Below are 27,152 nucleotides of genomic sequence, written 5' to 3' on the forward strand. Positions count from 1 at the left end.
ATGCAGCCCTAAAGAAAGATGGAGACTTTACCTCCTTCATGTTTATATGGATGGAATTAGAAAATGTTCTCCTCAGCAAAAGAAGAAAAAGTATCCAATGTACACAGCCCTATTTTGAAACTAGTTCATAGCTTCTATAGGAATGTCATAACCTAATTATAGCCTTAGTATATGAGAAGGGGGTGGGAGAGGGGAAGTGAGGAGATTGGATGGGGGCAGGGAGGGTGATTGGTGGGGTCACCTCTATGGTTTATCTTACAATGGTACAAGTGAATCTTTCTAAAAGCAGAGTATGAACGTCTTAACTCAATAACTAAGAAAATGACATGAAGGTTATGTTAACCAGTTTGATAAGAGTATTCAAAATGTATATGAAAACAGCACACTGTACCCCATGATTGCATTAATGTACACAGTTATGCTCTAAGAAATTAAAAAAAAAAGAAAATAGTGGTAAAATTTTACTACTGCATGCATGTATAATGAGAAAATCCTAAAAGCCTCTAAAGAGAAAAGACGTATTGTTTCAAACAAAAAGCACCATCTTGACTTTATGTTCATTAACAACATTGAGTACAAGACAACACTGGAGAAATACTTTCTAAGATACTAAGGTGGTACCCCATAAATGTATACAGTTATGGTTTAATAAAAATTAAGTTAAAAAATAAAATAAAATAGGAAAAAATAAAATGCTGTGAAAGGGAAAAAATTACTAAGGTGGAATGATTTTAAGCTGAGAATGCTATAATCTGACAAACTATTGGACAAGTGCAATGACATTTTCAGATATAAGACATTTTCAGACATGAATGGATTTGAAAATTTATCACCCACAAACCCTAGCTGAAATAATAACTAGAAGACATGCTCCAGCAAAATGAAAAATGAATCCAAGAGGAAGACAAAAAGTCAATGGTAAGCAAAGTAACATTTGAGACTTATGCTAAACCTAAATTAATGTTCATTTTAAAAAATAAAACAATCACAAACTTCTTTTTTAAAAATCCCTTTCATAATAGAAACAGATATTATAAAATAGATGTAAATTTAATGAAGGTAGAATAAAACACATGAGGAATAAAAAACAAAATTTTTCTGAAGAGCATTAAACTAGAAAACATGAATAATACTGTACACTTGAGTGAATCTCAAAATTGTAAATATGCCAGTTTTTATAAATTCATATGTAAATCCAATGCAATCTCAATCAAAATATGGATAGGTTTCTAAATAAACTTGACAAACCTACTCTAAAATTCATCTAGAAAAGAAATTATACTAGAATTTGCAAAGTAAGTTTCAAAAGGGGAACACTGAGGGGAGGTCTCTGTGTGTGTGTGTGTCTCTGCACAGAAAGGTTCTTGCTCTACCAGATAGTAAAATATGCAGTACTCAAACAGATAGTAAAATATGCAATTATAAAACTACAGTAATTGGGGTATTGGCAGAAGAATAGACAAATAAATCAAGGAAATAGAACAAAGAGGTAAAAAGTGGACCAAAGTACGCATTTAGTACCTGAAAGGAGATTTTTCAGTTCAACAGGAAAGAGATGGACAATAATGAATATTATTGACAAATTGCCCATTCATATAGGAAAACATGTTAGATCCTATTTTATACCAAGCACAAAAAATGATTCCAGATCAATTAAAAATGTCAATTGTAATAGCAAAAGTATAAAATAGTTTAAGAAAATACAAAAGAATATAGATTCAAATGCTTAATAAGAAACTATTCCTTCTTGACAGGAATCTGAATGAGGTACCTCATGAACTTCTTGGTCACCTCAAGCATGTCGGAAGGCATTGTAGCTGGTAGCCAAACTACCTGGGTGTTGATTTTGAGTTTTTGGAATATTTCATAGACCTGGTTATTGAATCCACGGGTTAACATTTCATCAGTTTCATCCAGTACAAATATCTCGATATATCTGGGAGACAGGTATCTCCAGATAAGCCTGTCAAATACTTGGCCAGGCATACCAAGAATGACATGGGGAGCTTCTATCTACAGCTCTGCTCTTTGGAATGCATGTTGGTATCCCCAATGCAGGCATGACAGGAGACAGCCATATAGTTTCCTAATGCCATGACCACCTTCTGTATCTGCTGAGCCAATTCTTGAGTGGGTACTAGTACCAAAGCCTGGGTGGCCATTAGAGCCAATTAAATCTGCTGCAGGATTGATATGGCAAATGTGGCCATTCTCTCGTCCCAGGCCAGGCTTGAGAGATTACATTTATAACCCTGAAACAAGGAAAAATAGCTCATTGCTGGATGGCAGAGGGCTTCTCAAAACCATAGGCATAGATGCCACAAAGGAGGGGCTCCATGAGGTTTAGGACATCAAAGCTATCAACAATTGGCTCCTCAAACTTTTTAAACAGGGGGCCAGTTCACTGTCCCTCAGACTGTTGGAGAGCCAGACTGGGGGCCCCAGGACGAGTTGGCTGCTAAGCAGGACAGGCAGCAGTGGGCCAGATAAATGTCCTAGGCAGGCTGCATGTGGCCTGCGGGCTGTAATTTGAGGATGCCTACTCTATATGATACCTTTGGGCTCCATCTCATAAGGACTATTGTCTCTGGATCTGTTGACTTAAAGTGCAATTGTTGAAGCTGCCATCTTGTGTCCCCATGTGTGTGCCTAAATTCAGCAGGTCTATCCAAGACCGCCTGAGCACCAACCCTAGTTCCCAAGTGGCCCCCTTTGCATTCCAACAAGATGAAAGAAACTATCATGAACCAAGAGAAACTTGCCAAACTGCAGGCACAATTGCGCATTGGTGGAAAAGGAACTGCTCACAGAAAGAACAAGGTGGTTTATAGAACAGCTATAGTGGATGACAAAAAACTTCAGTTCTCTAAGAAGTCAGGGATAAAAAATATCTCTGGTATTGGCTTGGCACCTGTAGCTCAGTAGCTAGGATGCCAGCCACATACACCAGAGCTGGTGAGTTCAAATCCAGCCCAGGCCTGCTCAACAACAATGACAACTACAACCAAAAATAGCCATGCATTGTGGCAGACACCTGTAGTCCCAGCTTCTTGGGAGGCTGAGGCAAGAGAATCTCTTAAGCCAAGAGTTTGAGGTTGCTGTGAGCTGTGATGCCACATCACTCTACTCAGGGTGACAGCTTGAGACTCTGTCTCAAAAAAAAATCTCTGATATTGAAGAGGTGAATATATTTACAAACCAAAGAACAATAATCCACTTTAACAACCCTAAAGTTCAGGCATCTCCTGCAGCAAACACTTTCACCATTACAGGCCATGCAGAAACAAGGCAGCTGACCCAGCATCTTGAACCAGCTTGGTGCAGATAGTCTGACTAGTATAAGAAATCTGGAGATGAAATGCATCACTTGCTACTGGAGAGGATGAGATGATGAAGTTCCAGATCTTGTGGAGAATTTTGATGAGGCAAACTAAATTAAGTCAACTTATGAAGATGAAACTTGAAGAAATTCCTGGGAGCTGCTATTTTATATTATGACTGATTTTTAAGATTATTTTTGTTTATGAATCTAATGAAGTCTAGATCTCTAATATTTTTAAGCCTAAGCCCCTTGGACATTGCAGCTTTTTTCAGTTTTTGCTTATACATAATTCATTTTTTGCAGCTAATTAAGCTGAAGAAGCCTGGAAATAAAGTTTGAAAGAAAAGTTAATAAAGTTCTTTGCCTAGTAAAAAAAAATAAAATAAAATAAAATTGTTGACCCTGTCAGATGTAAGTGCTCAGAAATCTTCACAGCTGGGCTCTTTTCTATCAACAATTGACCCTAGATGATGCCATCAACTGTCACTCCCAGGTACAACCTCCATCAGTTCTAATAAGATACTCAGAGCAGTTACTTTAAAATTGAGCCATGTCTTTTACCCATCCTGGGAGCATCTTAGGCCGGGCCACCCTAGGCATGGTGGAATAACCCTCCTGGAGACACAGAGGCTAGCAGCCCCCTCCCACCACACTCACAGTGCCTAGATGTGGTGCATACTACTGGGCCCATGTGTGCTGGGCCTTGCCACTCAAAAGCAAAGCCAGTGCATCTGGAACTTTTTACATAGTTATTCCTTGCATTGGCTAAGTTAGTAGTGCCAGGTAAAATATCTATTTTTAAACTTGTGTATTTTTAAATTCTCACTGCATGAATTATTTAAATAATACTTTTAATTATTCCAAACTATACTGTAGTAATATCAGGTGATACTATATGATGTCACAGTCGTGTAGATCACTGGAGAAGACAAGACATGGCAAGTGTTAATATCTTGCCCAAAATCATTTAATATGTCTATTTACAAAGGAAACTTTAATTCTAAGACTAGAATTAAAGACTCTAAGTCCTGTTACCTGCTGTACTGATAATCCACATTTCTTTATCCCTAAAGAGAGACACACTGATAATGAAAGGACAGAATGGTTAAGAGCTCCAAGAGTTCTCAGCCTGCTTTGAAACTAGTTCTTACAATACCCAGAGCAAATCATCTACATCAAGATGCCTAAAGTAACTGGCCAATTACTTCTGGTTCAACCCATCAATCACATATATGTAAATACATATAAACTTAAAAGCACTCTAAACAAAGTCATTTCATTCTCAAATTTGTAATGCTCTAATGGTGAAGCAGTGTAGATAAAAAGTCCATTAGAGCAACTAAGAAAAAAAAAAAAAAGAATGATAATGTTGCATTCACGTGTCATCTCTGTTTTTGAAAAATAGCATATTATATGAAGAGTAAAAACTAATACAACTACTTAACTCCCAATTGTTGCAGTGATGAAGCATAACAACATGAAAAATATTTTTAAATACTGTTACCTTATCATTATGTAAAAAAAATTATTTTTACATCTATAGAATTCAATTTGACAATTCCAAACTTGAGATTCTTTGATTCGAAGTTTTTCATAGTAACTTAAAAGATGGCTTAGTTGAGTTTTAAATTCAGGATGACAATTATATAATATATCATTAAAACCAATTTTAATTAAGACAATTAATTAATTACCCATAGGAAGCTATTGGTAAACCAAAACAAAAAAAGAGAGATAGAATTGGAAGCTGTCCTAAGAGATCTTACAATCCATAGAATAAAATTCAATACATTGTTGGGTACAAAACAGAAGGGACACAGAACACAATTCCTGAAGAAGTACCCAAAAGGGAGGGTCATCAAGGGTATAGTACCAGGGAGACCTACGGGTAGGAAGGAAATTTTACTTAGTCATTTAACAAATGTGTGTGAAGAATCTATTTTAGGACAAGAAATATGGTAGGCAGTTGGCCCCAATATTGAAATGGGACAGACATGTCCTGAAACAATGAGTAAAATTTAGATATTATGAAAAAAAACGTTAAGGCATCTCAAATTAGAAGACATACCTAAATAAAAGACATAGGGGAAAGAATACCACCAGTTCAGTAAGAGCAGAGTGTCACGGGAAATAAATGGGTTAAGAAAAGTAAGGATAGGTTATTAAAAGGCTTAGTTTGCCAGACAGAAGGAATTAAAAGAAACATTATGAGCATATGTCAAGGGTTTTCACATCCATCATCTCATTTAGTTTTCAGAACAACTCTTCCTACTCCTCACCCACAACTGTACAATGTCAAAGCAAAACAAAATACAACAAAATCTTGCCTGGCCATGGAGATGCTGGCATGGAACCTTGACGAGACAGAACACTAGAGAGGTGAAGCTGACTTGGGGAGGGGGCACATGAGAATGATTTAGTTTGGGAACACTGAGACTTAGAAATGAGAAGAATATATCCAGACCGCCTTATTGCCTGTATGTTCATATTTCACCTAGTACTTTTATTTTTGTTTTATTTTTATTTTTATTTTTTAGGTAACTCCTTTTTTATTTTTCAGAATTATGCAAGGGATTCCTTCAATTCAAAGAATCAAGAATTTTATGAAAATAATATCTGCTCTGTATATATATTTTCTTATAGAAATAAGCATAAAATCACCAAACATTTTATAGTATACATGTATATGTTTTTGTTATGAGTTACTATAGGAGTACATGCAATATTGGGTTACATTATTTGCATTTATTTCAACCATTTCAATTGGTGCCCCCAAAAACCTCTAAGTAGTCTAAGTGTTTCCACTCTTCATTAAAACCAAACCAGACACTTTCTATCAACTGCAGGTTTTCATTCTTTCAATTAACACTGCTCAGTGTGTCTCTAAGCTTAAAAGCTTTATTGCCCTATTTCTAGAGAACAAATCACATTTATGCTCACCATTAACAAAGGCTTCATACTCCGTATGCATATAATTGACTAAATAATTATAAATTTAGGTCATAAACTTGATGTGAGAGAAATATAACTTAATTTTTCAATAATGGAATTAATTGCTGTTTAATGTCTATTTCAAGTGATTATATTGTAAGCATCTCATTACTACCCCTTCAGCTCTCTCCCTACTCCCAGACCAAGGAATGTTTTCTCATTTCAGGGATGAAGCAAAGAAAGCCCTGCTTTTAACTTGATGTTATACACCAGGTACCCTACAATTATCCTACCGTCCAGGTTCTGAGTCCTTCCTTTTCCCCTGAATAGCCAAGAATAGTCTCCTTTCTTCCTATCACATCATTCTTTTTTCTAAAGGAATGGGCAATTCACTGACTAAATAAAGGGTACAAGGAAATATCCAGAAAAACCATCAATAAACATTATCAAATATGTGCCCCTATATTTTCCCACTTTTAATTTGCATTCCTCTCAAATTATTTCTCATATAATCAAAATTTAACAAAAACATAACATCTATGAAGCACTTGCTATGCAGTAGGCACTATGGCAGGTGCATTGCCTAAGTTATTCAACTATCCTTCAAGGTTGCTATTAAGCTCTTTACTTGCATCTACAGGAGATAATTTGGTTCTGGAAGGAACATGTTCAGCAATGCTGGAAGTTATTCAACCTTCTCTGTACAGTTAAAATGCATAAAAATTAAACTAAATAAAATAACTATTCAAGAAAAGAATAAACCAAAGCCTAGGCTCCTGGAAACTTTCATTTTACTGGAAATTTTGCCATCTTTGTCCTTGAGGAAGGAAGTTGATGAGGAGACAAAAACATAAGGTTATAAGATACTTACCTTTTCAAGATGCTGACACTAAATTATAGACTGTTTCCAAACATCTACTATATCACTGTATTAATTCATATAACTAATCACTAGTCTATTACTAAATGTACAGTAATACATCAAAGTGATTCATTGTTACTATACTGTACTGACATCTTCATCATTTATTGCTGTTCTTCAAGTGAAAATCTCATTTTCTTTTGTATCTGTATTTAGAGACCTCTTTCCGTGGCTTTCCAAAGTACTGGGTTCACAGGCATGAGTCACTGCTTCCAGCCTTAAATATATCTTTTATATGCACTGGGAAACCAAAAAAATGTGTGTGACTTGCTTTATTGTGATGTTTACTTTATCACTGTAGTCTGAAACTGAACCCTCAATATCTCTGAGATATACCTGCATTTGTTTGTTAATTGAAAACTTAAGTAATTTTCAGTCTATTGAATAGGAGTTATTGAGCTTAAAGAAATTGAAGAAGAAAACATTCAAAGCAGTAATCAGGAACTAATGAAGTCAAGATTATTCTAATTTAAAAAAAAAAAAAAAGATTATTCTAATTTGAGAAATAGTTGTGAATGTGGAGTTAAGTCAGATTATGATGGAAACTGAAAGTCTACAGAGGAAGTTAGTTTTATACTATAAACGCCTGAGATTGGTTTTTAAGCAGATGTATATCTTGATGGAAATAGTACTTGGGGAAAATTATTCTTAGGGTAGATATGAATTAGATTAAAATTAGGACAATTATTATTAAATCTGTTAGGAGGCTATCATATGAATATAGGCACATAAAATGACTGTGTCTCATTTAGTGATGCTTTCCTCAGAAAACTGAATACTTCCCCCTACAAAAATTCCTTTGGGGCTTGGCACCCATAGCACAGTGGTTATGGCACCAGCCACATGCACCAAGGCTAGTGGGTTCAAGCCCAGCCCAGGCCAGCTAACCAACAATGACAACCGCAACAAAAAAAATACCTGGACATTGTGGCTGGTGCCTGTATCCCAGCTACTCGGGAAGCTGAGACAAGAGAATCAGCCAAGAGAATCAACTGAACCCTCAATACCTCTGAGGTATACCTGCACTTGTTTGTTAATTGAAAATTTAAGTAATTTTCAGTCTACTCAGTAGGAGTTATTGAGCTTTAAGAAATTGAAGAAGCCCAAGAAGCTTAAGCCCAAGAGTTTGAGGTTGCTTTGAGCTGTGATGCCACAGCACTCTACCAAGGATAAGATAATGAGACTCTGTCTCAAAAAGAAAAAACATTCTTTGGGAGAATTTTCTCTGGACCCTTGTAGTGCAAATCCTCATTTTTCTTCCTTCTGCATTTCATCAATTTCCTACTCATTTATTCCCAGCTTGACATGCTCTTATGACTTAATCCCAAATTTTAGAACTGTACTTGTTGTCTTTCCTCTGTCAGCCTGGATTTCTTCTCTTGACTCTCCTGTTACCTACATTCTCCTGCTTTCCATTCCTAGTTTGATTCTAAGGGCTGCCTGTCCCTGAATCAGCACATTATTCCTTCCTAGTTTCTGAAGTCCTGCACTCACCAAACTCCTAGTTCAACATTCAGCTAGTTTTTAGAGATGGGGGTCTCACTCTTGCTCAGGCAAGTCTTAAACTCATGAGCTCAGGCAAACCACCCACCTTGGCTTGCCAGAAGGCTAGGATTACAGGCGTGAGCCATGGGACAAGAAACACATTTTTAATAAGTTTCAAAACAGTTTTGGATTATACGTCTTTTGCTGGGAATAATGACAAATTTCTTTATCTTCTTTCTGTGTGTTTAAGCTACTGAATAGTTAATTTCTTCAGTTATATTCTTACACTTCCTCCCACTTCATTTTCTTTTATCTACACTTATCCTACCTTTGATTATTGCTTTTAGCCCTGTAATTTTCATGTTACTCTTTGACCACTGACAGTTTGATTTCCTGGTCCACTGTATAATGTAAACTTTATTCCATTTAATATCCATAATTTTCTCATCTCCCTCCAATACACATGATACTTTGTACTTCTTATTCTGTGTCTGTACATTCTGTATCTACTAACTCTAATTGTATTCTGTGCACTTTGGGAACAATAATAATGGGAACTTATCAAATCACATCACTTTTTCCAGTTTACGTTTTCTAGTTGTGAGAAGGGGGTTTAAAAATTACTAGACACTTACTGTGACTAAAATATCAGTCATAGTGCCTGATTTCTAATACACAAATATAATTAGGCCAAGTAATTTGCTCATACCTCCTGGGTGAAGGACACATCTACAACTCAGACTTCTACCTTACAAAAGCAAACTATGTAATTTAATTGTATGTCCCATCATATTAATCTGAAATTTAAAAAAAAGAAAAAGCTGTAATTGAGGGACGTCATATTAATAGAGAAAGCATTAATAAGTTATAATAGCATATCAAGTCTTTATGCTTTGTTTGCCATAGTTCTTTTAAACTACTAATTCACATGTAATAATGTCTTAAAATCATCTTATGTCCTTTAAAGAAGTAAATTTCATATAATAATAATCTATACTATGTATAGCTAAGATTAAATAAACACTGAATTAATAAGCACATATTAAGTATTGTGCTAAATAAATGGACTGTCTCTTTTGATTCAGGTCTAGAACATAGGTCTGTTTGACTTAAAGGCCCTCAAGTAGACAATGGTGCTATATTATCTCTGACAATGAGTATTCATGGCCCCAAAATCACTTGACAAACCTGGGGCAAAGTTTCACTGGTAACAACATTCTCATTCTAGAATAATTTATTTCATATTCTGAACCTAAGGAGCAAAAGTATCAAATATGTATAATCTTTAAAAGAATTTGATATACTTTATTAATGCATTGGCTACCATGTAGTTATTGAGTTTTTATTTAGGCCAAGGATTAAACATTAAACAACCTGAAGCTAGTTTCTATGGCTTCCAAAGGAAACGGAATGGATATAGAATTGTGAGGCTGTTGCCAAGTGCAAAAGTTCACTAGTGAGGTAAAGAATAAAACATTTCAAGTCAATAAATCCAATATCAGAGATAACATTAGAAAATTCATGGGCTTCTCCAATAGTATAAGCTTGTGACTTTTAATAAATAAAAATTTATTTATTTATTTATTTATTTTAGAAAGAGGATCTCACTTTGTCACCCTTGGTAGGGTGCCATGGCATCACAGCTCGCAGCAACCTCCAGCTCTTGGCCTTAGGCAATTCTCTTGCCTCAGCCTCCCAAGTAGCTGGGACCACAGGCGCCTGCTACAATACCCAGCTATTTTTTTGATGCAGTTTGGCCAGAGCCGGATTTGAACCTGCCACCCTAAGTATATGGGGCCAGCGCCCTACCCACTGAGCCACAGGTGTGGCCCAGTAAATAAAAAATATCCCATCACATACCACTCCTGAGTCAAATTCTTTAGTTTGTAAAATGTAAATATATCACATACATGCATGTCCTACTTGTAGTTAACTATATATCTTAATTCATAAAACATGTGGTCATTTTTACAATGCATCAAGTCAATTTAAAGTAATTAAAAATTATCAGTTCTTAATACTGTAGTAGAGTTGACTCATCATGATAAATTACCCTGTCATCTCAGGTTTACAAAGATTTGTGTTCTCTAAGTATGAAAGTTAATAAATTTCAAGTAGTATGTAAAAATTAAATATACCAATTATTATGTATGTATCCTACATTACTTTTTTAATAAAAAGATTCATTAAAAATAGCTTCATTAAACATTTATTGAAAATTATTTCAAAGCCTTATATAATTATACTAGTCTACATTTCTCAGAAGTTTGCATTATTCAATTAATTTTTACTATCTCTCTGACATATGGATGAGTATATAGAAAAAGAAAAGATTGTATTTCCTCCTAATATCTTCTGTTAATAGATGTTATTTTTTACATAAATACATTTTAATTAAATTCTAGCTCAAAGTTTTCCACTATTGTCATTAGCTCTACTATTTATAGAATCTTTTCATATTATTAACTCAGTTTCCGAATGCTTGATTAAAGTTTTTAGATTATCTCTGGTGTCAGGTTATAAATTATCAGTAAAAGAATCATTTTTAACATATTAGTAACTCTAAATTGTAAATTATTTTCAACTATTATTCTTACAGTTCTAAAAGTTTTCTAGAGGATTTTACATAAGATGTCGTACTCAGTAAAATTTTAAAAAGAAAATGTTTTCAAAATTTATAAAAATGTTTTATATATTGCAGCTATCGAAGCAGAAAAACATAAGGAAAGACAAAAAGATATAAATGTCACCACACAGGTAAATATGTTGCTAAATCATTATTTTTGTAAGTAGGAAATTTAGAACATAGGCAATATTATTTATTTAGCATGCTTAGAATTTCTTACACAGGCGATTATTAACCATCATTTCTTTTTTGAGAATTCTCAACCCATATTACACCTTCATTCATCCTACAAACTTACTTAGTCTGCTGTTAGAGGACAAATTGGCAACCCACCTGAGCCTTCTCCTAAGATATGGCCTGCCTCAGGTCCTAAATATGAGGACACGAAGGGCAGAGATGAACCTGGCTAATTGAGCCATAGATGCTTTAAGCTTTTTTAACCTCATGGTGTCTTCTGACAACTTGAAAGGAGAGGATTCAAATGTTCAGTCTGCTTTCTTTTTTTTTGAGACAGAGCCTCAAGCTGTCCCCCTGGGTAGAGTGCTGTGGCCTCACAGCTCACAGCAACCTCCAACTCCTGGGCTCAAGCAAGTCTCTTGCCTCAGCCTCCCAAATAGCTGGGACCACAGGCGCCCGCCACAATGTCCGGCTATTTTTTGGTTGCAGCCATCATTGTTGTTTGTCGGGCTGGGCTGGATTTGAACCCGTCACCTTAGGTGTATGTGGCTGGCGCCTTAGCTGCCTGAGTCACAGGCACCAAGCCATTCAGTCTACTTTCACCAGCATGCTATAAATAATACATTGTTTCAAGTCACACCTCACTTGAAACCCAATGGTGGCTTCTCCTCACACACAGTGAAACCAAAGTCCTTACAATGGCTTGCTTATTGGGCTCCATGCTCTGTCCCCACGTTTTAAATCTTTAATTAGAATCATAACTGTATATATTATGGGGTACAACGTGATGATTTACACAAGGTGGAATGCATTTAAGCATTTAAGCAAATTGATTAAAATAACCATCGCCTCATTTATTTTTTGTGGTAAGACATTTAGAATTTACTCTCAGGTATTTTGAAATGTATCCTTGCATTGTACACTTTAGGTGAGATCCCACCAAATGCCCTCCCTCCTCCCACCAATTGCCCCCCTTGCTAGATATATTTGTGTTTTATCATTTGTTTGTGTGTTTATATATTGGTTTCATAATATTATCTAGTACATTAGGTCCTTTTTTTTTCATTCTTGAGATACTTTACTAAGGAGAATGTCTTCCAACTCCATCCAGATAAACATAAAAGATGTAAAGTCTCCATCATTTTATGGCTGAATAGTACTCCGTGGTATACATATACCACAATTTGTTAAACCATTCATGGGTTGATGGGTGTTTGGGCTGCTTCCATGACTTGGCAATTATGAATTGGGCTGCAGTAAACATTCTGGCACAAATTTCTCTGTGGTAAAATGATTTTGGTTCTTCTGGGTAGATATCTACTAATGGAATTGTGGAACCAAATGGAATGTCAACTTTTAACTCTTTGAGGATTCTCCACACTTCTTTTCAAAAAGGCTGTATTAGTATACATTTGCAATCCCACCAACAAGGTAGAAGTGTTCCTTCCTCTTCACATCCGCCAGCATCTGCAGTTTGGGGACTTTGTGATGTGGGCTAATCTTACTGGAGTTAGGTGATATCTCAAAGTGGTTTTGATCTGCATTTCTCTGATGATTAAAGATGATGAGCACTTTTTCATGGGTTTGTTTGGCCCCACTGTTCTCTCAGATATCATCTTCTACTCTAGTACTCCCTAATACCATCTAGACACACTGGAACCCATGCTGTTCCTCAGAAACCCAAAACATGTGCCTAGCCTTCTGTTTCTCTACTCGGAATCCTCTGTATCCAGATATCTACATGGCTGCCTTCCCTCACCTCCTCCAAGTCCTTATTAAAACATCATCTTTTCATAGGGTCTTTCACTGGACAGTCTCTAAATTTGAATTCACTCCATCTAAAATTGTAAACCCTGTCACAGCACCTTCTTCTATCTCCCTTCCCTGCCGTATTATTCCTCTCAGGATTATCACCATGTAACATGCAACATTTCATTCTCACTCTCCACTAAAATATAAACTCCTCAAGGGCAAGGATTTTTGCTTGTGTTGTTCACAGCTATTATCCCCAGCACCTAGAATGGTGCCTGGCACATTGTAGGAATTCAATAAATCTTTATTCAATTAATTAATAAATCCTAAATTCCAATGAAAGAAGTAAACTGTGAAAAACGTTTATAAAAGTTAAAAACTCCCCTCTGAGTTGAAACACATTCTTTTTAGTAAAGTATCACATGAATGGAAAAACGAGTACACAATGTACTAAATACTGATATGGAAACCAATATATAAACAACTACCCACCCACATAAAAGAAAAACACAAGTTTAGTCTAGTGAGGGGAAGAGGAGAGGAAGTGGAGAAGAGGAGGAGAGGAGAAAGAGGGGAGGCAGGAGGAGGGAAAGTGACTGGCAGGTTCTCACCTAATGTACACAATGTGCAAGTGTTCAGTGAAGGTCTCAACTACAGCTTGAACTTTACCTTAGAAATGAAAACAATGTAACCTAAACATTTGTACCCTCATATTAATAAAAATAAAAACAAAGAATTAAAAAATCCTCTTTGCATTGCAACATTTTCTAAACACCTCCAAATAGGGATTTGCTCTTCCATCACTATAACTATGACATCCTATAATTTGCAGTGAGATCACTATGAGCAGAAATAGAAATCACCAACACCTCACAGTTTGTCCTTGGGCAGGTGGAGACTAAGTGGACATCAGTTTCATCAGGCCACTTTACTTTCTTTTGTGAGCTCTCGGTATCCTGTAGTGTGTGGTACCCACACACTAACACTTGAAATCTTTTGGGAATCAATCCCCTTACTCTCTGAGATCAAGGATGCAGCCCAGCATTAGCAGATGAAGTCTATAAATACTGGAAAGGATCCCCCCTTCTCCAGAAAGACTAGGGGCAAGAGAAAACAAATAACTATCCTAAGAGATGTCAGGATATTGGAAAATAGCAAAAGCACTGCCTTTGTGCAAAAAATAAGAAGAAATGTGCCAGAGTAGCGTTTTTGTAGACTATAATCTTATCCAAATCCACTGGAGTATATCTGCTTTGTAAAATTTCCTTAGCATGTCTATAACCCTAGCAATTTAGGAGGCTGAGATAGGTGGACTGCTTGAGCTAAGGAGCTCTAGAGCAGCCTGAGCAAGAGTGAGACCACATCTCTACTAAAAATAGAAAAAAAAAAATAGCTGTACATGTGGCAGGCTCCTGTAGTCCCAGCTACTCAGGAGGCTGAGGGAGGAGGATTGCTGAGCCCATGACTTTGAGGTTGCTGTGAGCTATGACCCTATGGCACTCTACCCAGGGCAACAGATTGAGACTCTGTCTCAAAAAAAAAAAAACCGGCTCGGTGCCTGTGGCTCAAGCAGCTAAGGTGCCAGCCACATATACCTGAGATGGGGGGTTCAAATCCAGCCTGGGCTACCAAACAACAATGATGGCTGCAACCAAAAATTAGCCAGGCATTGTGGCAGGTGCCTGTTGTTCCAGTTACTTGGGAGGCAATGGCCCTGTTGGGAAGTTCCCTCCTACCCATGCTAAACTATGCCACAGCCACAATAGAGCTCCCTCAGCTCCTGAACTTGCCACATTGTTTCATGACTCTTGGGCAATGCATACAATACTGTCTGGGTGAAAACACCCTCTTCCCATCGCTACTCTCTTGCAGACCCGGCAAATTCTGGTTAAGTTCCATAATAACTATCATTTATAATTATAATTAAAAAAAAAACACTCACCAAAGTAGAGCTGCTCTTTCTGTAGTTTTTCTCTTTCTGGCTTTACAACTCTACAATTCATACACACACAAAAATCATTTGTTACTCCACCCCCACACCACATGCATTTAAAAACACATACATACTTCTAAAAACTGTTTAAAAATACTTTGCCTTGCGTTAAGGCTCTACTATTTCCAGGAGTTCTGTGTATCGTGTCCTTAGTATTAAAGACCGACTGTGATCACAGAGGTAATAACCCCCCAGGTGTTTAATGTACTACCAGGGAGTGACTGAGGCCTGCTAAGGTAGCAGCCATACACTGAAACTGACACTTAGACAGCCACCACCACCAAAAGCAACAAAGGAAACTTGTAAACAAGGGAAAGGCAGCCTAGCTCTCAGCCTTGGCTGTTTCACCAGAGTGTGCAGTTCCACTCTCTAGTACTTCACCTCCTCAGACACATCCTCCTTGTTTTGAAATTGACATCTTGATCCAATAGATAATTAGACTTCTAAAAATATATTCTGGTACCTCAATTTATGTCATTATATTCAGTATTTATATTCAAAATTATGTCATTATGGTTATATAACACTAAACTTTATAAAATCTTATGTAGGTACTATTAATGTCTCCTAACATATTTCTGAAGGATATTAATTAGTTATTTAAATCTGTGGTCTCCAATCCCTGGGTGGTAGACCAGTACCCGTCCATGGCCTGTTAGGAACTGGGCTGCACAGCAGGATGTGAGCAGCAGGCCCACTAGTGAAGCTCTGTCTGTATTTACAGCTGCTCCCCATTGCTTGCATCACTGCCTGAGCTCCCCTCCTCTCAGATCAGCCACAGCATTAGATTCTCCCAAGAGCACAAACCCTACTGTAGACTGCATGCAAGGGATCTAATGCCTGGTGATCTGAGGTAGAGCTGGGGTGCTGATGCTAGCTCTGGGACCATCTGGTTGTTGAAAAATGAACTCAGGGTTCTCCCTGAGTAGGCACTATGGTGAGTTGTACAATAATGAAATAATTAATTGATGAAACCATTATTTCATTATATATTACAATGTAATAATGATAGAAATAAAGTACTAATAAATACAATGCATTTGAATCATCTCCAAACCACCTCCACCCTGTTCTGTGAAAAAATTGTCTTCCAAAAACTAGTTCCCAGTACCTAAAAGTTTGGGAACTGCTGATTTAAATGATTAACTATTATTCCCATTTTGCAGATTAGAATAATCAAGCTTATTCACATTTAATAGGGCTTAGTTTTATAAATTTTCAATACTCTCATTCAACATAATGCCTGCTATATATCACATATAGTTACTGGAATTTGAAGTTTCCAAAAGGTTCTAAATCATTTTCAGCTTTATGAAACATCTATTTGATATTGCTTAAACTTGATTATGAGACAGTATCTTTTTCATCTTTTTATTTTTATTTATTTACTTAGAGACAGTTTTACTCTGTTTCCCACGCTGGAGTGCAGTGGTCCCATCACAGCCTACTATATCATCTAACTTCTGAGCTCAAGCTATCTTCTCATCTCAGCCTCCAGAGTAGCTGGGACTACAGGTGCACACTACCATATCTGGCTATTTTTTTAAATTTTTGTAGAGACAGGGTCTTGGATTTTTCCCCCCATGGGATGCTTTACATGTAGTAGATACAATAAAGGTTTACAAATTTAATTAAATATGCTACTACCATTTATTCAAGACAATTATAAAACATGTGGATTCTCCATCTTTGGAACACTTATTTTCATTCTAATCACTAGTCTTGAGGTCATTATCTCCAAACCTTACCTTTATCTGCATTTTAATGGACACCTAGTAGCCTCCTAACAATGTCTTTGCCAGCAGCCTTCAAGCATTTTCTCTTGAGAAACCATTTATACTAGTCCAGGATAGAGTGGGAGGGATCCTCTCCCCTCCATATAGCTACATTCTTATTGAGAAAGTAATAAGAGGTGAGGATAGAAAGGTAGCTTGTGGTCTTTCATGATCTTTCTCTCCCTTTCTGTCCCAATCTTTCTTCTTAGAAACCCCATTATTTGTAAATCCTAACCTCTCAGTTCCATTACTAAGATCTTCTTGCCTTTTGTGATCACATCCTTCTCTCCACTTCCATGGTCACAATCTAGACAATGTCTTTTCCAAGTCTCTGATGACTACTTATATCTTCCCAGGTTGCTCTGTAAATGCTTTGATCCCACCAGGACCTCAAATCCATTTGCCCTTTTTCCTGCCCATTGCTCTCCTCCCTTCTTCATTTCCCTTTTTAATTAGCATGGAGATGCTAGCTTATCACTACAGAACTACAGTCCTTTTTCCAAACGCTGTGAGAACAAATGTATTTCAAAAATCAGGTTGTTATTGTTTTTTTTCTTAATTGTGGTAAAATATACATACATAAAATTTGTCATCTTAGCCATTTTTAAGTATAAGTTCATTAGTGTTAATTATATTCATATTATTGTACAACTAATCTCCAGGACTCTTTTCATCTTGCAAAACTGAAACTCTATACACATTGAACAATAACTCTCCATTTCCCCCTCCACATACCTCCTGGCAACCAATATTCTACTTTTTGTCTCTTCAATTTGACAGTTTTAGTTACCTCATCTAGGCAGAATGAATACTTTCCTTTCAGTGGTTGATTTATTTCACTTGATGAAATGTGTTCAAAGTTTATCCATGTTGTCAGAATTTCCTTTCTTTTTAAGATTGAAATGGATAAGTACTACACTGTATTTATTCACTTATCCACTAAAGAATATTGGGTTATGTATACCTTTTGGCTATTATAAATAATGCTGCTATGAACATGGGTGTATAAATATATCTTCAAAACACCACTTTCAATTCTTCGTGGTATATGCACAAAAGTAGAATTATTGAATTATATGGTAATTCTATTTTTAGTTTTTTGTGGAATTACCATTTATTTTCCACAGTGGATGCACCATTTTACATTCCCACAAATAGTGCACAGAGGTTCCAATTTCTCCAACACTTGTGATTTTCTGGGTGTTTCATTTTGTTTTTATGAGGACCATCCTGATCAGAGTGAGGTAGCAACTCATTGTGGTCTGTGGTTCCCTAATGATCAGTGATGCTAAACATATTTCCATGTGCTTGCTGGAAATTGTATATCCTCTTTGGAAAAATGTCTATTTGATTCCTTCACTCATTTTTAAATCGGGTTATTTGTAGTTTTGTTGATGAAGTATTAAAGCTCTTTATACGCTCTGGATATTAACTCCTTATCTGATTCATCTTGCTTGACTTACAAATATTTTCTCCCATCCTGTGAGTTGCTTTTTACTTTGTAAATAATGTTCTTTCAGGACAGGTGTTTTACGTTTTTATGTCATCCAATTTATCTTTACTTTTGTTGCCCTTGCTTTTGGGATCATAGCCAATAAATCATTAAAAAATCCAATGTCATGAAGATTTTCTTCTGAGAGTTTTCTTCTAAGAGTTTTATAGTTTTAGGTCTTATATTTTGGGTTTTGATCCATTTTGAGTTACCTTTTTCTCTTTCTGGGGGGACAGTCTCACTTTGTTGCCTTCAGTAGACTGCCATGGCATCATCATAGATCACAGCAACCTCAAACTCCTGGGCTCAAGTGATACTTTTATCTCGGCCTCCCAAGTAGCTGGGACTAAGGTGCCTGCCACAATGCCTGGCTATTTATTAGAGATGGGGTCTCTCTCTTGCTCAGGCTGGTTGGGCACTCCTGAGCTCAAGCAATCCACCCTTAGCCTCAGCCTCCCAGAGTACTGTGATTACAGGCATGGGCCACTGTGCCCTGCCTTTTTGAATTAACATTTGTATATTGTGTTAAGTAAAGTCCAGTTCCATTCTTTGGCATGTGGATATCCAATTTTCCTAGCATACATAGTTGAAAAGATTGGCCTTTCCCATTGAATTGTCTTGGTGTCTTTGTTGAATAACATTTGACCATATTTGAGAGTCTTTATTTCTGGGTTCTCTATTGTATTCCATTGGTCTATATCTCTGCCTTTGTGCCAGCACCATACTATTTTGATTACTGTAACTTGGTAGTAAGTTTTAATATCAAGAAGTTTGAGATCTCAGGCTTTGTTCTTTTTCAAGATTGTTTTGACTTTTCAGAGATCTGTGAGATTCTGTTTTGAATTTTGAAAACGATTTTTCAATTTCTGTAAAAAATGCTATTTGGGAATTTTATAAGAATTGCATTAAATTTGTGGTTAATACTGACATCTTAACAATATCAAGATTTCCATTCCATGAATCCATGTTTTTTTGTCTTATAAAATTCTGTTCAGCAGTATTTTATGTAGTCATTTCTTGTACAAGTCTTTTATCTTGTTAAGTTTATTCCTAAGTAGTTTATTTGTTTTGATGCTATTTTAAGTGGAATTGTTTTCATAATGTCCTTTTTAGATTGTTTATTTGTGTTATGCAGAAGCACAACTATAATGTGTGTTGATTAGGCATTCTGCACTTTTGCTAAATTTATTATGTCTAGCAGCTTTTTTGTGGACTCTTTAGGGATTTCTACATATAAGATGATATCTTCTGTGAACAGATAATTTTATTTCTTCCTTTCCAATTTGGATAACTTTTATTTCTTTTTCTTGCCTAATTGCTCTGGCTGGGACTCCCAGTACTACGTTGAATGGAACAGCAAGAGTGGGCATCCTTGCCTTGTTCCTCATTTTAGAAAAAAGGCTTTCATGAGTATGATGTTAGTGGAGGGGTTTTCACACATCCCCTTTATTATGTTGAAGTAATTTCCCTCAGTTCCTTGTTTGGTGAGTGCTTTTTATCATAAAAACACGTCGAATTTCATGAAATGCTTTTTCTGTATCATTTGAGGTGCTCAGGTGGTTTTTCTCCTCCTTCATTCTGTTAATGTAATATATTATATTGATTCATTTTCATATGTTGAAACATCCTTGCATTCCAGGAATAAATTTCACTGGGTCATGTACAGAATCCTTCTAACATGCCACTGGATTCAGTATGCTAGCATTTTGTTGAGGATTTTTGCATCAATATTTATCAGAAATACTGGTCTGTAGTTTTCTTTCCTCGTAGTGTCCTGGCCTAGCTTTAGTATCAGGGTAATACTGGCCTCATAGAGTGAGTCTGAAAGTGTTCTCTCCTCTTCAATTTTTGGGAATAGTTTGAGGCAGAATTCAGAGTTTTAAAAAAATTTAATGGAAAATTTATTTACAGAAGAATCTCTATAGTTAACCACATCCCTACACTGACCACATCCTTAAATTGACCTAATCTTCATAGACTGGACATGCGCCACATGTATGTATCAGTACAGTAGGCCTAGTTCCTTATTTTGACCACTCTATATGTTAACCAGTTTGTTATAGTCCCTTGGGTAGTCAACTTACAGAGGTTCTGCTATATTAAAATGTAAATAATGTAAAATAAAATATGAATGTAAAAAATGTAAAAATGTAGCCTGGGCCCAGTGACCCACACCTGTAATCCTAGCATTCTGGGAGGCTTAAGTAGGTGGACTGCTTGAGCTCAGGAGTTCTAGACCAGCTTGAGTAAGAGCGAGACACCATCTCTACTAAAATTAGAAAAACTAGCTGGGTATAGTAATGGACACTGTCATCCCAGCTACTGGGGAAGCTGAGGCAGGAGGATTGTGTAAGCCCAAGAGTTTGAGGTTGCTGTGAGCTATGATAAAGCCAGGACCCTCTATCCAGGGTGCCAGAATGAGTCTCTGCTTCAAAAAAATAAAAAAGTAAAATGAAATATAAAAAGTGTAAAAGAAAGAGAATATCTGCAGCAGAGACTGGGGAAATACTTTCTGTTCATTAATATTTATGTAACAAAAAATATGAATATTCACATTAAGTGAAATAAACAAAGAACAAAAATATCTGCATATCAGGTCAGGTCAGGTTTTCCCTCCACCTGAATTTGAGCACCAGACTAATGAAAAAGGTTTCAGTGTTCAGATCTTTTTTGATTTGGGATTTGCAGATAACGTTTTGGGGTCCTGTGAAGTCACTTCCTTATATGGATCATTTAGTTACCCTTCTTGCACATTATTCAATTTAGTGGTAAAACCCCAACTCTGATGAAATACAGTTCCCCATCTAATCAGTTCCTGAGTAGCTGAATGTGGATGGGAATAAACACAATTAGGCAGCCAGTCTCATTTTAATTTCATGACTCAAAGAGGCCTTCAGTATTTTCTGGCAAACCTGAATGTATCCCTAGTCAGATTTATTATTCCACAACTCTAAGGTTACTGTTTCATACTTTATTCTTTCTATTCAAAATTCCAACACATCTTGTCCCTCACTCTTAGCTGATGACCTTGCTGGGTTTTGTATGTATTTTTCTCAATGAAAAAAATAGAAACAGTCTGAAGAGCAATTCCATCTGCCTACAACTCTGTCAGGCTCCCAGTGTCTATAACTGTACTGCCTCAACCCCAGATGCAAACTGCCTCAGGCACATCTCTACTGGGACTTCTAAAAGGCTCCTGAAACTTGACATGTTAAAACTACTGAACTCTTGGTTTTCCTCAACCCCAAACCTGTTCCCTTCCTAATGTCTCCCATGACAGTAAATGTTTCCTTCATCAACCAGATGCTTGGGGGGAAAACTTTTTAAGTCACAATCCACTTCTTTCTCTCCTACCCAATACACCATTATCTTCACCTTTAAAATACATGTATCCTGAATCTAATCACTTTTACCTACTCCACTGCAGCCACCAGCACCACTCATCTGGAATCTATGGTCGCCAACTCCCTGTCTCTAGCCTACATTTTTGCCCTGTTACATTCTATTCACCTCGAAGTATGCATTTCCTTCAACTTAAAATCCAAACCCTTTATCATGTATTAAAGGGCCTTCCAGGACCTGGTATTTGCTCTTTATCTGAGTTCTGACCATCCTCTCCATTACTAACCCTATTCCAGCCACTTTGCCTCCATGCTATCTCTGGAATACCCAAGTATGTTCCTGCCTCAGGGTGTTGGTCCTATTGTTCTCTCTGCTTGGGACAATCTGGAAGATAATCACAGGGCTCATTTCCCCCTTAAGGTTTTTTCTTGATCTCCTATCTAAAACAGTACACTCTATCACTTTCCATCTCCTTTCCTGGATTGGGCAGTCATATGTTTTGCCATTGCATGTAATTATGTATTTATATACTTGTTCATTATTTGACTCCCTCACTAGAAACTGGGGAAACATGTTGAGTATAGGCTTTTTACTTTTTTTTCTATCCTTCTCAGAGATATAGATAACTCTTGATTAATCTCTAAAATGTAATGAGTACTTGATAAATGTTTGTGAATGAAAGCATGTCATTTAGGAATACTCATTCCAGGGAATGAACAGAAACTGTCAGTAGCTCTAGTAAAAGTTAAGAAAAGAGAGGGTGAAATTAATGAAAAGAGAAAACTGATTTTTAGGGTTTTGACAATCCATGTATTGCCTGTATCATGAGCAGTTAATATGACTATATGTTTAATTATAATTTTCTGCCCCTTGGACATTAAAACAGAATATTAATATAAACTCCAGTATATATCAGCTGTTTGCATTCTCTCAATGTCAGAAATCTACCCTGATAAGGCATTTATCAATTAATAGAAATTTATATTAGTGGTATATTATCAATGTCACTCATGCTATTTCATTGTTCCCTTTTTACTTGCCACTTTACAATTTTCCTATATTTCAAAAGTTATCCTTGGATAGCTGTCTACTACTGTTATTTCATGATATTAGAAAGTAGACATGCAAACACATAATAAAATAAGCAAAGATTTTTGCCAAGGGGAAGAAATATTTTTACTGATGAATGACTTATTTCTTCTCTATAAGGGGTAGCTATTTTTTAACCTCCCTATATTGACCACCTCCTTAAGTTGACCTATTTTCATAAAGTGAACATAAACCATATGTACGTGCCAGTACAGTAGACCTAGTTCCTTATATTGACCACCTCTGTATGCCGATTGGTTTAAGTCCCTTGGGTGGTCAACTTACAGAGATTCTACAGTTTTTGCTTTGTTTAAACAAATTTCAGACCTCTTAGGAAAATGTAAATGTAAGATTGTTTTATATTCTTAATTGAGAATACTCAGGGAAAAACAAAAAATACTAATTCTATTATTAAAGCACCTTTGCTTCAGGGTGGCACCTGTGGCTCTGTGGGTAGGGCACCGGCCCCCTATACTGAGGGTGGTGAGTTCAAACCTGGCCCCGGCCGAACTGCAACAAAAAAATAGCCAGGCATTGTGGCGATGCCTGTAGTCCCAGCTACTTGGGAAGCTGAGGCAAGAGAATTGCCTATGCCCAGGAGTGGGAGGTTGCTGTGAGCTATGTGATGCCACAGCACTTTACTGAGAGCGATAGAGTGAAACTTTCTCTACAAACAAACAAACAAAAAAATTAAAAACACCTTTGCTTCAATTTAAGCATCTCATAAATAAAATGTCTCTTTAAGAAAGAAAAACTATTAAAACAGATTTTAAAGTTTAAAATTACTATTTCCCCTTTTTTCAAACATATGTACATTTATTTAAGACTAAGAAAGCAAGTAATTTAATATACTTCACTTTTTAAATTTATTTTTAAAACTTATTATGGGTACACAATAGTTGTATATATTTATAGGGTACATATGATGTTTTGGTATAAGCATACAATGTATATTAATCAAATCAGGATAACTGGGCTATCTCTTGCCTTGGGCATTTATGATTTCTTTGTGTTAGGAACATTCCAATTCCACTCTTTTAGTTGCTTTAAAGTACACCCTACCTTATAGTTGAGGAAAAAACAAATATGACATTCATACTCACATTCACAACTGCCCTTTTTGTCCTCCTTAAATTCAGCCAACTACTTGATGTCAACTGGGGTCTTTCTTTCTTTGGTGTACTGCCATCTCTCTGCTCTTTTTTTCCTCTCTCTTTTCCCTACTCGCTTCCCCTCTTCCACTCCCTCTTTCCTTCTAAGAGATAAAATAAACTTATACTCTTATATCCTAATCTTCGTCTAGAGAAATTCTTTTCTCATTTTGTGTAGAGCATGTACTAAGCTTTCCACCTGATCACCTTATCTTGCCCAGTTAATGTTTCTATTTTTAGTAGAGATGGGGTTCTCACGCTTGCTCAGGCTGGTCTCAAACTTCTGAGCTCAAGGGATCCTCTTGCCTGGGCCTAACACAGTGCTAGGATTACAAGAGTCAGCCACCCACTGAACCTGGCTGAATTTTTAAAAGAGTTTTTTTTTTTTTTTTTTTAAATCATGAAAGGATGTTGAATTTTTTTGAATCATTTTGCAGCATCAATTGAAATGGCCCTATATCCAGTCCATTTCCAATTCCAACCTGTGCTACTTTTAAAAGATACCCTAAATCTGCCATATAGTTTATCTCCATTTCTTTTTCCTTTCCTTTCTTTCTTTTCTTTCTTTGAAAGAGTCTCACTTTGTCACGCAGGTAGAGTGCCATGACATCGTGGCTCACAGCAACCTAAAACTCTTGGGCTCAAGCTATTCTCTTACCTCAGCCTCCCCAATAGCTGGGACCACCAGTACCCACCACAACACCCAGCTAATTTTTAGAGACAGATTCTTATTCTTTGTTAGTCTTGTCTGAAACTCATGAGCCCAAGCAATCCACCACGTCGGCCTCCTAGAGTCCTAGGATTGCAGGCACGAGCCACTGTACCCAGCCTAGTTTATCTGCATTTCTTCTGTATGTATCTGAGTCATATCGTTCCTCACCAAGTAGTCTATGATAGTCTCCAAACTGCTCTTTCCACTCCCACTCTTAATACAAGCATTCTGCTCCCCACACGTCAACCAGAATGGCCTTTCCTTCCAAAATGTAAATCAGACCCCAGTGTCTTCCTTTTGTCCTGTGAATAAAATGCCAACCCCTGACCATGCCACTAGATGATATGTAGCACTGCCTAAATCTCTCTGTGTCTTTTTCCTTTACATTTCTGCCCTTGGCTCATACTTATTCAACCCCAGGGGCCTTATTTCCCACTCCCCGAACATACAAGTTTATCCCCACTTTAGAGCTTGCTCAGGTTGTTCTCAAACTTCTGAGCTCAAGCAATCCACATGCCTTGACCTCTCAAAGTGCTAGGATTACAGGTATGAGCCACTGTGCCCTGCTAAACTAAGATGTCTCAAGATCAGAAATCAGTGAACATTATTTGGTTTTTTGAAATGTAATATTTTTAAAAATCTCTTAAACAGAATATCTAAAAATTTTTCACCTAATAGAAAATACTTATAAGTATTTCATATGTCATGCATTTTCTGGACTGAGTTCATTCAAAGTTCACTGATACTTGCTTATTCTCCTGCCCAGAATGCTTTGCTTCCATATCTATGCAAGACTACTTTCCTATCATTATATTCTTGGCTCCAAAGTCAACTCTTCTGTGAGGACTTTCTTGGGCATCTGATCTAAATTACCTGTGCAGTAAACCTCTCTTCACTCTGCATTTCACTCTTTACATTTCCATGTTTTACTCCTTCATGGTATATATTGATACATAGTATCTGATACTAACTTGCTTATTGATTTGTTTACTGGTTATTGCCTGTCATGATCCATAAGATCAAGAAATGTGTCTGTCTCATTTGCCACTGTATCTTCAATTCCCAATGAATTCCTAACATGAACATGTTGAGTGAATGAATCACTATTTTTGTATATCTCTTAAAGAACCAGGGCACATCATTACTTGATTGTTTTAAATATGTTGCTTACCAAAAAAAGTATTTGAGGAAGTTATTAAAAGCCCATTAACATTAGTCATGTTGTTGCTATTGAAATTCTATTAACTAATAAGCATGGCGCAAATTCAGGAGGCTTACCTACAAAAAAAAAAAAAAAGAATAAGCATGAAACTTGAGGTAATCATATATTTAGCATTAATTACATCCCAGAGAGAAACAGAGGCTTAGGATATGGTACAATTGCTGTTCAGTACCTTTGAATGAACTTAGTCTAGAAAATGCATGACATATAAGTATTTTCTTATATAAAAAGTTTTTAGATATTCTGTTTAAGAGATTTTTTAAAATACTACATTTCAAAAAACCAAATAATGTTCACTGATTTCTGGTCTTGAGACATCTTAGTTTAGCAGGGCATAGTGGCTCATACCTGTAATCCTAGCATTTTGGGAGGTCAAGGCATGTGGACTGCTTGACCTCAGAAGTTTGAGACCAACCTGAGCAAGAGTGAGACACCAAGACACTGTCTCTACTAAAAATAAAAAAACTAGAAGAGCATTGTGGTAGGTACCTGTAGTCCAGCTACTCAGAAAGCTGAGTAAAAAGATCGCTCAAGCCCATGAGTTCGAGGTTGCTGTAAGCGATGATGATGTCATAGCACTCAACCCCAAGGTGACAGAGACTCTGTCTCAAAAAGAAAGAAAGAAAGAGAGACATCTTAGTTCATTAATGAACAGAGTACATTAAATAGTGAGAGGACCTATGTTCTAGCAGTATAGAATCTGAAACAAAAATAGAAACACTTATTTACACAGAAAATATATATAGTCAATATGATAGTAATGGCAACTAATATTTATTATTTGCTGTGTACAAATCTATTCACACGTATTAACTTATTTGGTCCTAAGACAACAAGACAGGCAATATTATTACTCCCACTTTATAATAAGGTACACTGAGTTACAGAAAGGTTAATTAACATGCCCACAATTAGATAGACCTAGTAAGTGGCAAACAAAAAATACTCTGAAGGGAATATAAATGAAATTCTAAAAATCTCTAACATTTATTTTAGGAAATAAACAATTGGGTGGATGATTGTGAATCAGATATCTGTTCATATGTTAATTGCTCAAAGTTTCTTATGTTTAAAAGTAAATCATATGATGTTTTCAGAATAAAACTAGTTAATTATTATACAAACAAATGTAAAAACTCTCAAGTCAAATGTCTAGCCTGG

General features: G+C 36.4%; 1 protein-coding gene and 1 pseudogene across 1 annotated transcript in view; one reads left to right on the top strand and one right to left on the bottom strand.

The window, feature by feature from the left end:
• Positions 1-27,152, top strand: part of SEL1L2 (SEL1L2 ERAD E3 ligase adaptor subunit) — a 133,619-nt gene that overhangs the window by 22,746 nt on the left and 83,721 nt on the right. The window contains exon 2 of the mRNA XM_012804109.1: positions 11,362-11,417. Within this exon, the coding sequence (XP_012659563.1) occupies positions 11,362-11,417 (56 nt within the window). The remainder of the gene's footprint in view (positions 1-11,361; positions 11,418-27,152) is intronic.
• On the bottom strand, positions 1,738-6,280 carry LOC111724649 (annotated as a pseudogene).

This window comes from Otolemur garnettii, unplaced genomic scaffold, assembly GCF_000181295.1.
Source record: "Otolemur garnettii isolate 467f Iridium unplaced genomic scaffold, OtoGar3 scaffold00025, whole genome shotgun sequence".
Lineage (NCBI taxonomy): Eukaryota > Metazoa > Chordata > Mammalia > Primates > Galagidae > Otolemur > Otolemur garnettii.